At 42.5% G+C, this 12465-nt stretch overlaps 1 protein-coding gene across 6 annotated transcripts in view; it reads right to left on the reverse strand.

The window, feature by feature from the left end:
* The window catches only part of DNAJB6 (DnaJ heat shock protein family (Hsp40) member B6), a 65509-nt gene extending 53839 nt beyond the window's left edge, over positions 1 to 11670 (reverse strand). For all 6 annotated transcript variants that reach the window (XR_010723477.1, XM_066200748.1, XM_066200768.1 and 3 more), the window contains exons 1-3: positions 11596 to 11670; positions 2748 to 2856; positions 1923 to 2032 (exon numbers count right to left, since the gene is read on the reverse strand). Coding sequence is in view for 5 of the 6 variants with exons in the window: in XM_066200748.1 (XP_066056845.1) it covers positions 1923 to 2032; positions 2748 to 2812 (175 nt within the window). In the remaining variant the exon portion in view is untranslated. The remainder of the gene's footprint in view (positions 1 to 1922; positions 2033 to 2747; positions 2857 to 11595) is intronic.
* Positions 11671 to 12465: the final 795 nt, after the last annotated feature.

Consider the following 12465-nt stretch of genomic DNA (forward strand, 5'->3'; position numbering starts at 1 on the left):
AATTTCACTGCAGACCAGCCTTACAGTATTCATCAGAAAGGAGAGAAAAATGAACTCGACATTACTGCACAAGATCAGATGGCACTTTGGTACTTTTGGAAGGGAATCTGAAGACCTTAAAGAGGCAGACAGCCAGCTCACTTTGCTTGCGCTGGTGTGGAGCTATCAGTCAAAAACCAATCAGGGCATTTGATTTTAGTCTCTTAATATTATCATGCTTTTCCCAGTGGAATCTCTTCAGTGAAAGATGTTTTTAAAATTTAAACAGCATCACTGAAAGAACATGCAGTTACCTCAAACAGATTCTGGAAAGTAAAATACTTCTGACTAACAGGAATTAAAATCTTATATAATGGTTATCATCATCTCAAATAATAGGAGCTTGCAATAGGTTCACAAGCAGACAAATCCCCAAAGCTTGATACATTATCTGTACTGCCTTTCTAGAAAGCAGTTTTTAAAGAAAGGAGATTAACCTACCCATCAAATTATGAAGAAGAAAGCAGGTAGGTAGATAAACTGCCATGGGCAGGAAACATCAAGGATGCCCTGAGGGCTCACAAAGACCAAAATTCATCTTGAAAAATGTTCCATTTTTGAAACCACAAGGTTTCCCACAAGGGAAGTGTGTTCAATGATCACCCAATTTCAGTATTCTTTGCTTATGTAATCCCTTACAAAACTATTCTTCAGCCAAAAATCTGTCATCATTCAAGCCTGTAATAGTGTCAGAAAATTTCATTAAGTTTGCAGAACATTTGACTGCCTCTCAACCACTGGGCTCAGGATTCCGGTATCCCTGCTGAACAAATGATTGTTAAGACACCAGTAACTTAGCATTTGGCCTAAATCCAAAAACTGGTAGCACTTTTAGATGTTCTAAAATTCCAGCAGTGTACTGCTCCCAAAGAACTTAGAGATCTGTATAACAACCAGACCAGTATCCTATTTTTATCCTGCTCAAAAAATTAGCTTAAGAAGGATAAAGTACTCTAAAAGACAAATATACAATGAACTAATGACAAATTAAGTTCTTTTTCTCCCCTGTCAATTAAGTATCAAAACCAAGCAAAGAAACACAGTGTGCAAGACTGCAGCTCACTAAATCAGGCTGAACTCTGAGAGGTAATCTAGATGCTGCTAGTGCTTTAAATATAGCCTTCCCATGCTCACTGTCTCAGGTGAAATCAAGGACAGTTCAGAAATAGCATATAGACAGCTGCAGTCAATTACAGAGGAAAATAATCAAAGTAACTTAAACCACTTTGTTATGATTCAGGCTGCTTTTGTCAGAACATTGGCAAAAGTTAATGATACTCTCCAAGCAAAAAGACACGGGTGAGCTGTAAACTGCATTCATGGGTCAGGCTAAACACCTCTTTCAGAACAATTAAAAATAAACACCATCTTTAGTGTCACAGTTGACTGAATTTACAGAACTCATTCAAATGCAATCCAAATTTTCACCAAAGTTTACAGTATGCTTGGGCTTTGTCAAGACTAGTTTACTGTTACAAAAACTAGGAGCTGTAGGCCCAACAGTGGATACCTCAGAGTTGGTGTAGCCTGACTTTAGAGGAGATACACAATACTCCTACACTGATGGTAACACTGGCCTCACCTGCTAAAATCGATCTTGGGATTCACAGAAGTCTCTACAGAAATTTCTGGCAGACACTGAATTTCAGTTTCTAGTAGTTTGGCTATGTATCTAGAGATATCCTGAAATTTTTGTTTCAAAATTTCTGCTTATTCTGTCTTATCTGCAAGCTTCTTTCTCTCTCCCTTCTTTTGAAAAGGAAGTAGTCAAGTTGGATGGTGAACCAAAATTACACATCCCTTCAAAGCACCATAGACCAACATTTTCAGACTGGTCCCCAGAATAGAGACAGGCAGTTCAAGAATCCTTTTAAAGCACCTACCATCTGACAGGACTTCATAGGCCTCAGCTACTTGCTTAAATTGCCGTTCGGCCTCATCTTTATTTTCTGGGTTTTTATCAGGGTGCCATTTGAGTGCCAGTTTACGGTACCTGAGTGGAAGGAAAACAAAGGACATTTTACTCTGAAATAATGGAATATGCTATACAGATAAACACAATGTTTTCAAGTTAAAGAGGTTGTCAGGGACTGAAGTACGAAATTCCTGCTGCTTTGTATCTTGCATATAGATGCTGGGATCAACAGATCCTGCAGGTACACAAAGAACCACCTACTGAGATATGTTTTAAATTAGAAAGTAGATTTGGGGTTCTTTACTCATTCTGAAATTATTCCTGTGCATTTCTGATGATCAACATCTGCGAGACCTAAGCAAAACATTCCAAAATATTTCTGCTGTGGGTTTCTCCTTAGAGCTCCATAATTACTAAGTGCTACAACCAACCAAGGGAAGCATCAAAAAGGATCTGGTATGTTAGAAGTTAAGAAAGCTCCAAGAATACACTGACTGTGACATCCTAACATAAAGGCCTTCTCTGACAGCTACACCTGCACACAATTCCTATCCTCAAACGAAAAAATTTAGGCAAAGTGTTCAAAACTTCTTACTTAGAGGGGCAAAGCTAAGCTTGCACTTAGGCTGATGTTTTGCAATCATCCAAGATCACAGTTCAAACATTTGAGTTAATAAAGTAGCATGTGCAGGAATTTGCAAAAGAACACGGGAAGACAACAAAGTGTGACTCCAAACCCCACGTGATTATATCTGTCCCTTAAATCCGTAACACCTACAGCAGTGACACTCACGCTTTTTTGATGTCCTCTGCTGAGGCATGCTTCTGCACTCCCAGAACCTCATAGTAATCCACCATGTTTCAGGAGTTGTTGTGGTAACAACAGCTGAATCTTTCAAGTCCTGTAACAACAACAACAACAACTTGTAAATGAAGCTTGTCCAGCTGCTGCAACTTCAAAAAAGTCATGTAAGAGCCTGGTATTGCCTTGTACCAAACCTAAGGAAGACAAAGTTCAAATGTTCCAAATGTCAAAAAATAAAACTGCTTTCCTTTAGGTCAAGCGATCAAAGAATTACTTTAATACAGATTTCTAGGTTCTTTAATCCTACTGAAACACAGTACACAAACACACAGATATACAGCAGTTCCTGAAACAGATTAGACTGATAAGCTAAATTTAATCAGTATTTTAAAAAGGGTATCTGGATCACAGTTTTCATGTAGGTATTAGTAACTCTGAATGCAAAAGTTCACCTGTTACCTGTGACACCAGTCATGACCTAAGCACATATGAGCATAAACAAAGGGACCCATCTTTCACATCTCTTCTTCATAGCATCCACTGAGATGCTCCCTTCAGAAAAGCAATGTATGTGCAGGTCTTGGAAATTTAAAATTCAGCCTTATTGGGCCCAATAAGCTTTCTTGTACTCAGACTTTGACAAAAAATGCACGCGTTGCCAAAGCTACCAAATACCATTTGCCTCCGTTATGTTTTCTAAGAGAAGCACATAACCAGGCAAGATTGCTCCAAGTGCAAGGTAAACCAACCAACTCAAGAGCAGAGGCACCGAGTGTTTGTTAGTATAAAAGAATAGTTACCACAAGAGTCCTGAGAAACCCAGAAGTTAAAAAAGCAATTTTAATTCTGTCAGTTTCCTGTCAATACTAAAGAATAATTACCAGGAACAGTTACACTGACCATTACTCCAACTAAATGACCACTAAGATTGGAGAACCTTTCTAAAATGTTTCAAGCATGTTCTGTGTCTTCATGCAATGCTACCTTTCTCTCCACCACTGTACAAAGTCTCCATCCTGGCAAAACTTCCAATCCCCTTTCCATTCAACCCCTGCTGGTTTGTTTCAGGTTTAATGAACAAGGAAACAGCAACCTTTTCCAGTAGTTATCAACTTGTTGTAGGGCAAGTCACCCAAATACACTCAGAACATAACAATACAGCAATGTATTAGTCACATTTTCTTATCTTGTGCATCAAGAACAAAAATTCTTTGAAATAACATTCCCCCCCTCAAGTCATCCGGCGTTTTTCATTTTAGCCCAGGCAAAGTCTCAGTTTCCTTTTCTTTCCCATAAATGCTGAAAGAACCAAGTATGATGTAGCCTAGTGAAATACTCTGAAAATAATTTACTGTACTACTTTTACATGTATCTTTCAACATCCTGGGACATAAACATTGAAAAAAGACTTCCTTTAAAATAAATTGGTACATCTTCAAAATATGTTCCTGCTGTAGGTTAAAGCTTAATTAACTTTAATTATGGTTTGTGGTTACACACACATTTCCTCAAAACCAGCTTAAGAGATACCCTGCCATGCTTCTTCCCCTCTCCAAACTGCTCACAGAAGCAACTGTACTGGAGGACCCACGTGTTTAAAACTTGGGTGGTTTTAACAACCTACTTGACCACACAGTCCCACAAACACAAAATTAAAGTGTAGCAAGTCAACAGCCCTTTGAAAAAATCTCCACATCAAAAAAGAACATAAGGTTAGAGTTAATACTGTGACCAACACCAAAGGAAGTGGGGGGACGTGCATTAAAATTAAGAATGCCAATAATAATATACTAATGGCAGGGTTCAATATGTAAACATACAGATTACCAAAAATATCCCAGGAGATTTGCCATCAGCTGGCCCCTCTAGTTTTATCGTTTCCCACACAACAATTAGAACAGCTCTGTGAACACAGAGGTGAGGAGCAAAGTCAGAATGGGTTAAGTATGTTTCCAAATCCCACAGCCAGCCTTGTGAGCAATAGCAAATATGGAAGGTAGAGTTTACAAAAAGAAATCAGATGGGGGGAACCCAGTCTGAGCCAAGCTCAAGGCCAGAGGTCAGAGTCCCTCCTAACAAGAGATACCAGCCTACAACTCATAGGCTAACAGCAAGAAGCCACGGGACAGGAGCATAGACAACAACACTGAGTTTTCTTTCATTATCCTCCTTTTCTTACATACAAGACTTTCATTAGCTCTCCTCTCAATTCTGGTACCTTAGAGGGAAAATTTAAGACTCAAACTTCTAACTAGAAAATCATGTAGGAAAAGAAACTCAAGATGTAAAAAATAAATCAGCTCTTTTCCTAGAGAACTCTGTGAACACAGGTAGTCATACTGATTTCAAGACAGCATCTTTTTAAAAACTTTCCTGCTTGTTCAAAAGCAATGCTGCAGAGCTGTTAAGTTCAGACTCAATACAAACACCAGATATCCTAGACAACAGAAGCCTAAAGTTGGGACAAAAAAACCAACCTGAAGCAACGTGACCGCCTCTTAACAGATGACTCTGACCCTAAAAAGCAACTCCTTCAAGAAAGAGAAATTATTTCTTTCAAAGAAATGTATGGGGATTGAATATTCTGTCTTTAGTGAGTGTTTATTGCTCAATTTTTACTTGCCACTAGTATAAAGTCTGGAATTAAAACAAGACATAAACTGTGTAAAGAAACAAATTCTTAATATTTTCCTTCTCCTAATCAAAGTGTCACAAAAGTCAGGTGACAGCAAGAATTCATCTCTGATATACTGTTACTTCTACCTACTAGTTATCATAAAGTATAAACTGTACTGCTGAAATTTTAGTTATTCCGGGAACTTTTTCTTTTATGTAAAAAAGTTTTTAAAATATTTACAAGAAAAAAATTCATCTGCTTTTTTGTCCAGCTTAAGAAAAAAAGTCAGCTAATACTTAGCCCCACAGTAAGACTGACCAAAAAAATGCCACACACATCCACAAAACCCCCTTCCCTCCAGAAAGTCCAACAATATTCACAAACTAGAAAAGACCTCTATCTGCAGTCTTTTCAAGACAGAATTATTTAAAATGCCCACTCAAGGAAACAGCCACCATCAGCTTATAATAAAGCAGAACATGGATGACCAATGACTTTGAAAACAGAAGATGGCAAATTAAAAAAAAAAAAAAATCAAGTACTTTTAAGACTAGTAGGAATGTGCATGCTGAAAATGCCTAGATGTTTCAAAGATGCAAAACCATACACCTCCCTGCAAGAAACCACTCAACTGTCCTAAGCAAAATGACATGACAAAAATCTTCTCCAAACACCCAATCTGTCACACAGTTTGTCTCCAAATATACAAGCAAGGCTCATTAACTAGGCACTTGGGAGTTTTTTCTAAAGCCAGGAAGAAGCCAGCCCACATGAGTTGATTTCCTGCCTCCATCCACAGAAAATCTTCAAAATTTCAGAAGAAAAGACAAGCAAAAAAAAAAAAAAAATCCAGTTTAAAGGCGATGTTTCATGGCCTTCGTGTTTGCTCACAAAAATCTGTAGTTCCTTGAGCTGGGAACGGCACTATGTTTACAGTGTGCTATCAGCTACTCCAACTCCTTTTTTGGGGCATGAAAATCAATCAGGCAAATGTTTATGTGAACCAGAGGTTTCCATAGTTCACAGATTTCTCAGTCATCACAGGAGAAGGAAGCTGTGCTCTGGCAGTGGCCCTGAACTACCGACTCAAGGCAATGACAGGGCCACATGACCAGGCTCAGCCCAGCGCTCAGCCAGAGTTACCCAAAACCTGGCTCACAACCTCTCTTTAGACCACAGTCCTCAGCTACATAAAAACCATGAGAAGCATTACAGAAGACAGATATGTAGAGAGTTCTAAACTTTTATATGATAAGCTGACACGAGAAAAGGAAGTAATCAGGCAACCAACCAGCAAGGATGAGAAGGCAGCACCCCTAACTAAACATGGAACAGAGAAAAACATCCAAACAAGAAATTCTTTAGAGCAGCCAGGAGAGAATTCACACAGCAAGGGGCACACGACCTTTGCAGTCAGCTTAGTCAGAAAAGTTATCTATTTCTGGCCATGGAGCAAGGGGCAGCACAGAGAGCCCTCAAAGACGCCAGAACAGCTCGAGCCTAGTGACTACAGCAGTCACCTGGAGAGAGGGCTGGAGTTCCAAACTCCTGATTCAGGAGGTGTGCAGAGCAGGCAGTCACATCCTCTGCAAACCCCACAGCCACCCAACCCAGGTGTGAGCACCTGCCTGCCACGGGCTCACCTAAAGGATTGCAGCTCTGGAGGAACAAACATCCTGCTCTGAATCCCAGTTCACTTTGACTGAGCTCACAAAAACCCACCGTGCTGACACAAAAACTCCCACAGTTTTACCAGAACTTTTTTACTAAGAGTAAGAACGCTAAGGAACAAATAAAGTTACTTCTGAGTGCAAGAACACAGAGCAAGAAAACCCGAGTAAGTTTTATGATGAATAAACCTGACAAATACATTTAAACAAGGCACCAGCACTATTTTTTTCCTTCTGCTTATACATATACAGTGCAGACTAAAGCATATTAACAGCTTCAATACTTTTAACTTTTACTTACCTAAGCTTAGAAAACCTGTCACAGTTTAACTTCACAAGCCCCTGAAATTTAATGTTTCATGGAAAAATGTCAATTTACCATATAATTAAAGTTAATAAAGTGTACCTAAATAGCCATGTTTATGTTCATTATTTTAATACTGCCTCAGCATCCCCAGGAGATGAATTTAATAAAATGAACATTCCAAAAAGCTTAGTTTAATCTCATGTTTATAGCAAACATCCTGCTTGTATGTCAGACAGCAAAGTGGATTTGGAAGCAGTTATTATTATACCAGTTCATACAGGGAGAAGGCAGCTGGGCTTTACTTGCAGTTCATGTTCCACTGCAGAAAAGGCAGCAATAACACGACTCCAGCACAGCCAAACAAGAGACACCTGCACAGGACACCCTCAGCCCTGAAGGCAGAAGTTACAGAGAACCCTGTCCACTCGTCTCCTCCCCAAGGGCAGCAAGACACAACTCTGGCATGAATTACAGGAACTGGTCTGTACTGCTGCCTGGCACAATGAAAGCCTGTAGAGGGCAACAAGTAAGAAACATTAAAAAAGAGTGAACCAACCAAAAATGGAAACAGAAGAAATCCAAAATCTTCATCTGTAGAAGAAATGTAAACTGGCTAACAAAAAACAGGAAAGGATGTTGATCAGTCAACAGGCCACCCTCACTCCCTTGGCTGAGACTCTCCTGCTTATCCATCTGATCTCTGATAAAGGAGGACTTATTCATGATCTTTCCTTAAAGCAAAGGAGCATTTTTCCAAAACACAACTCAGGTGTCCAAATTTGGACTTGTGTCACAAAAATCTGGAACACTGTCACTCTCCTAAAACTAACCAAAAAAAGGTTATTTTATATGAAGTAAAATTCATATCTTATTTTTAAAAATATATTATCTGTGTATGATTAAGCAATTAAAAACAGTGAAAGCCTCAACTGAAAGATAAGGCCCAGAAAGTTTTAGGCAAGTAATCACATGCAATCAGATGATCCTTTAGCTAAAAGAAAACAGTTTAAAGTTTCTACACATTTCCCCTGAAGTGTTTTTGGAGTCATGATAAGCTTATTTAAGCCAAAAAAAAAAAAAAAAAAAAAAAAAAAGTTCATTAAAGCAAAGAGCAAGTTCTTTTTCAGTGTTGACAGGCTGTCACAGATTCAGACTACATTTTAAGACAGAAAAAAAAATTCTTACCAGAAAAATTAGTTTTAATAAAAACCAGCTGCAATGTAGCTATGAATGGCTTCAAACTTATTTTATGGCCTTTAAGATCCTTGTTAAGTACTGAGTCCTCACTAATATCGGTGTGATTTCTGTATTCAGGACAAATAGAAAATGTAAAACCTACAGCTAGTAACTGTAGGAGTGAAATGCATATGCATGAATTATTTCTTCCCTAGCAGTTAAATAAATAAAGCAGAATGATTTCATTAAGTCTAAAGTAAGGAAAATCTAACATCATTCAAATGTACTTCATTCGAAAGAAAATATAATTTAAACCTACTAATGCTCTCAACTGCAGTTTTATTTTAAATCTATCTTGAAAGAAACAATCATCATATGCAAGATCCAACAAGTTTTGACAAAGCTAAGTAATTTCTCACTAATCCTCCCATTGCTTGACTAAGACAAAGGAAAAGCTTTGACAGAAAACGTTTCCAGGACGCAACTGACGAGGTTCTTTACAAATGCTATTAGAGAAATGGAGCACTTCCTACTTAAGGAGCACAATGCTTAAACATAAACCTCACAGAGCTAAGTTGCAAATTACAGCCAGGAATCCCCTCCAGAGCACCAGTGCCCGGCTGAGAAGCAGTGGATGCTCCTGGCACTGCCCGGCCCGGGCGGCGCCTCCTCCACGGCGGGCGGCGGGAGCGGCTGCGCCCGACCCGCGCTGACATTTCCGTCCATTCCAGGCCACCACTGCGACGCCTCTGGACCGGGCACATCAGCGCCCTCAGCCCAGGCAACCCCAGCTCACAGGGCTCACTGCGCCAATGAGCTCGGCACGGATGCAGAACAAACCAAAAACCCGTGTTTATCTCCTCAGGACACTCCGTGTATTGTTAGGAGCCCCTGCATCCTAGAGATGATGATGGTGATTTAACGTAAGTTGTTCCCTCTCCCCACATACATTCCGAAACTTCTAATGGATGAAAGAAAGAATACAGTCGGTAAAGAAATGTATTTATCTATTAAAAAAAAAAAAAGTAGCAAAATGCATTAGCCTTCTAATAAAACTTCAGTGTTACACAAAAGTAAAGCCCTGTACGCCTTCTTCCCAAGCCCAGCCAAGACAAATAAGTCAACGGCATCGATCTGGGAAGGACAGAGAAAATACCAGAGAGAAAAGCTGTTTGGGTAAGAATCTGCTGTAGTTTGAAAGCGCAAGTACCAAAAAGACAAGTCTGATGGAGAACAAGGGGAACTCCGCAGTTTACAGACAGAGATATTATTAGTAGTATTGCAGTCCAAACAGTGCTGCCGATAAAAGTAGCAATTTAAATTTCTCCTCCAATAGAGATTATTTAAGAAAATTTAATACTAATTTAACTTCCATTTTCAACACACTCTTATTCTCTACTGAGAAGAAAGCACAGGAGCCAAGGCGAGTATACAAAGTTAAACCAGTGTTGGGCAATAGTTAAAATTACAGTTGTTTGCAATAACGAAAAAAAAAGTAATCGCAGAGACAAGATCTGTAAATACATTTACTCATTGGTCCAAACAAATCTTCTTTGACAACATAATCCATCTAACTAAGTGGTATTTTAACTACCAGCCTCTTGATCACCAGCTGAACATAAAATCCCTAACTGGAGTACAAGGATCTCCGAAGAGTAAACAAAAATTAAGGTCAGCAGGCAGCAGTGACTGCAACCTCTGCTGCACGACTGGAGAGACAGAGCCTTGCTTCATCCCAGTTGGTCCCTTTGTGTCAACACCTTGTTCTTATCACTTTTCGACACTTTATACCCTAAAAACTCATGGGTTTGATCACTCACCATGCTACACCACAACCCTGACCACTTGCACATTAACGCTGTTAAAAACTTAGCTTTCATGTTACTGCGTCTAACCAAGTAGCAGTTTATTATTAACACAACTTGAAACAGATTTCAGTAGTTCGAATAATTTCTAACATTTCTATCATTTTCAGCAGCCAGGGAGAAACAAAACGAAGCGCTGGTGCGGACAGGAGCGCGGGTTGTAAACCAGCCCGCTGCCCCCTCTGAAGCGCAGCAAACACTGACGACAAACAGCCCTCCTTACCTGGCAGTGTCAGTTTTCAACTCAGCTCGGAACCTGGCAACAACGAGTTCAAAACACCCGACCCCTGCCGACCTCACCCACAACAAACCCCGAGTACTGAACGCTGAGAGAACGTAACTAAACTGCTTCCATCGAGGAGAACAACAGCGCGTTTGGGCTGGGATCATCAAGGGCGGAAAACGCCTCTGAGATCATCCAGCCCAACCATCCCCCCAACACCGTGACCCTAAACCACGAAACCACAACACGCAGCGCCGCATCCAGGCGCTCCTTAAACACCCCCAAGGATGGGGCGACTTCACCACCTCCCTCGGCGACCTATTCCAACGCCTGGCCACCCTAAATGGGAAATATTTTTTACGCGATCTAATCTGAATCTCCTCTGTCTCATCTTAGGGCCATTTCCTCTGGTCCTCTCACTGAAGGCACGGCAAAGGAGTCCGGCCCGCACCCCATTACAATCTCCTTTCAGGGAGTTGTAGGGAACGGGGAAAAGGAGAACACAATAACGCTCCCAAGGCGCCAAGGCAGTGCCCGGCGACCAAAAGGGTTTAAAGGACAAGGTCTGTTTAACGGACCAACTGTTCTGTTCGCCCTCATCTTCTCGAAACTCACACCGCTGTGAGCAAGGAATGGAAATCCGGATTTTTTTTTTTTTTTCTGCCTTGCGGCGAACGGGCGGCAGAGCGAACCGGGACCGAACGTCCCGGGATTTGTCCCGCTCCGAGCCCGGAGGGAGCCCCGGGCAGTTCCTCCCCCCCCGAGCTCCCCGCGATCCCCGCCGAGGCCGGGCAGAGCCCCCTGGGCACCCGGGGCCGTTCCGGCAGCGCGGGGCCTGCGCCAGCCGCGCCGCGAGGCCCCGCTACCAGGGACGCCGCGGCCGAGCACCGCGACCCGGCCGAGCGCCCGCTCCCCGATGTCCCTGCCTCCCGCACGGCCGCGGCCGGCCGGCCCCGGGCCCGCCCGCCCCGCACTCACCCGCCGGTGTCTCCTCAGCGCGGCCGCGGCTCCCGCCGGGACAAACGGCAGCGGCCGCCAACAGGAAGCGCCGCCAGCGCGCGCCGTCACTTCCGCCCCGCCGCTTCCGGAAGTTTCTCGAACGGCCCAGCCGGGTGTCCCTGTGGGCGGAGAGCGCCCCCTGCCGGCGGCCGGCGGCCCTGCGCCGGAGCGGGGCGGGGCTAATCACGGGGCGGGGCTCTGTAAGGGGGCGTGTCTCTGTGGGGGAGGGGCGGGGTTTGTGAGGGGATGGGCGGGGCTTGGTGAAGGGGATGGTGTTCGGGCGGTGCGGGGTCATTGTGTGTTTGTGCGCCCGCACGTTCCAAACCAGCGACATCTGCTCCCTGCTCCACAGAATCACAGGATGTCTAGTGGGCGTGATGGTGTTCAGTCATAGGCTGGACTCTTAGAGGTTTTTTCCAGCCTAATTGACGATGTGATTTTGTGAAGCAATGCCCAGCTAAGGGGAAAGGAGAAAAGGAGAAAGAAAAAGAATAATGTTGAGAAACATTCTTTGAATAGGTGAGTTTGGCTACTAGAAGTGAGATGACAAAATTTCTTCCCCTTCTGTGTCTTTACTCTAAAAAACTGAGGGTGCCAAGGGACGGACCAGGCTCTGCTCGGTGGTACCCAGCAACAGGACATGAGGCAGTGGGCAAAATCTGATGCACAGAAGTTCTACCTGAACACGAGGAAGAACTTCTTTACTGTACAGGTGGAACAGATTGTCCGGAGAAGCTGTGGAGTCTCCCTGACTGGAGATATCCCAGAACCATCCAAACACAATCCTGTGCCATGTGCTCTGAGATGACCATGCTTGGGCAGGGAGGTTGGACCAGATGATCCACTGAC

The sequence above is a fragment of the Chamaea fasciata genome, unplaced genomic scaffold (assembly GCF_029207755.1).
Source record: "Chamaea fasciata isolate MVZ Bird 193981 ecotype frontalis unplaced genomic scaffold, bChaFas1.0.hap1 SCAF_1, whole genome shotgun sequence".
Taxonomy (NCBI): Eukaryota; Metazoa; Chordata; class Aves; order Passeriformes; family Sylviidae; genus Chamaea; species Chamaea fasciata.